General features: G+C 51.3%; 1 protein-coding gene across 1 annotated transcript in view; it reads right to left on the reverse strand.

The window, feature by feature from the left end:
• Window positions 1–1,697, reverse strand: part of Fcer1g (Fc fragment of IgE receptor Ig) — a 4,673-nt gene that overhangs the window by 1,370 nt on the left and 1,606 nt on the right. Inside the window, exons 2-3 of the mRNA XM_031389259.1 lie at window positions 224–315; window positions 36–71 (exon numbers count right to left, since the gene is read on the reverse strand). Coding sequence (XP_031245119.1) covers window positions 36–71; window positions 224–315 — 128 coding nt within the window. The remainder of the gene's footprint in view (window positions 1–35; window positions 72–223; window positions 316–1,697) is intronic.

Consider the following 1,697-nt stretch of genomic DNA (forward strand, 5'->3'; position numbering starts at 1 on the left):
CTGAGAGCCTGAAAAGAAGCGTTGAGAGTCCATACCTCACGGCCGGCTATCGCTGCCTTTCGGACCTGGATCTGGAGTAGGGGAAAGGTAATCAGCAAAGGAGAAGTTGGAGGCCCATCTCCTTTCCCTCCAAACCACGGGGAACCCCTCCTGGTTCCCCCTTCTGGCTGTTCCCCCACCCCCACTTCTAGGTCAGGTTCTTAGACCACCCTCCCCGCCTTACCTTGAGTCGACAGTAGAGCAGGGTAAGGACAATACCATACAAAAACAGGACGGCGTCCAGGATATAGCAGAGCTGCGGCTCTCCCAGGGCAGCTGAGGGGATACAGGGTGCTCGTGGACCCGGGGTAGAGGGAAGGGAAAGGCCATCCCTCAGGAAGGGGAAACGGGATCAGAGGGCAGGACAGGGCTTTGTTGGGGGTCCTTCTCAGGAAAGAAACAAACCCCCTCTCTTAGACTTTTGTTTCCCCCTTGTCCCTCAGGCCATGGCAGGAGTAGGATAGGAAGGCATGAAGGGTTCTGTTGCAGAAGGACTTAGGTTTACTATAGACTTCCCTCTCTACCCACCCGATAGCTCTCTTTTCACCACTGTGGTTCCTCTGGCATCATTGAGCACTTGGTCTACCTCAAGGACCCATTGGAGTTTACTGGGCTGAGACAAAAAAAAAACAAAAAAAACCTCAGCCCAGAGCCCCGTGGGGGAGGGAAGAGCAAAATAGTGGTAAATTTCAGCAGAGAAACCGCAAGAGTGTGTCTCTGCTGAGTCCTGTGACCTGTGGCTGAGGGCTGGACAGGAAGGATGTGAGCCGGGCAAGAGAGGGAAGGCAATTACTCTATTATTGGTCATCTTCTCAGCCTCACTGCTTTTTGCCTCACCAGACACAACGATACCAAGAAAACGAACCCAAAGCAAAGTGGCTGCTTTCCGGGCCTCTCTAGATGCCAATGGCTTTGCACGTGAAGCTGGATGGTGACCACAGCTCGAAGGAAGGACCACAAACTAAATCTAAAATATGGATCCCTCCTCCTGCTATTCTGCCCTGTTAATCATGCTAGGCTTCCAAGAGGGGAAGTTTGTGCAACTAAAAAAGGAGGAGAAGGAGGAGGAGGAGGAAGAGAAGGAGGAAAAAGTAAGAATCACACAGGAGCTAAATGATAGATTGTATAATCCCAGCACTGGGGAGGCTGAGGAAAGCATCACCATGAGTTTGAGGTCAGCCTGAGCTACATAGTGAGTTCCAAGATCAGCCTAGGATAGAGTGAAATCCTAACCAAAAAAAAAAAAAAAGCTGGTGGTGGTACACACGACTTTGACCCCGGTACTCGGAAGGCAGGCAGGTGGATCTCCGAGTTGGAAGCCAGCCTGGTCAACAGAGCAAGTTCCACAACAGCCAAGGCTACACAGAGAAACCCTGTCTCAGGGGGAAGAAAATACCACTACCACCACCAGAAAACAGAATAAAACATAAAGCACCCCCTAAGAAAAAAAACCAAGAAACCCTCCAAATCAAAGAGCACAGGAACTGAACACAGTAGCCCCATACAACTACCCGAGGCCAAGGCAGGAGGACTGTACATGATGCCAGCCTGGGCCATATGAGATCCTGCCTCAAATGCTCCAACAGGATCTGGGCTCCAGAGACTGCACCCAGCTTTATCAGGAGCAATAATCGCATGTTAGCCTGCAGCTGGGACCC

Source organism: Mastomys coucha, unplaced genomic scaffold (genome assembly GCF_008632895.1).
Source record: "Mastomys coucha isolate ucsf_1 unplaced genomic scaffold, UCSF_Mcou_1 pScaffold1, whole genome shotgun sequence".
Classification (NCBI taxonomy): domain Eukaryota; kingdom Metazoa; phylum Chordata; class Mammalia; order Rodentia; family Muridae; genus Mastomys; species Mastomys coucha.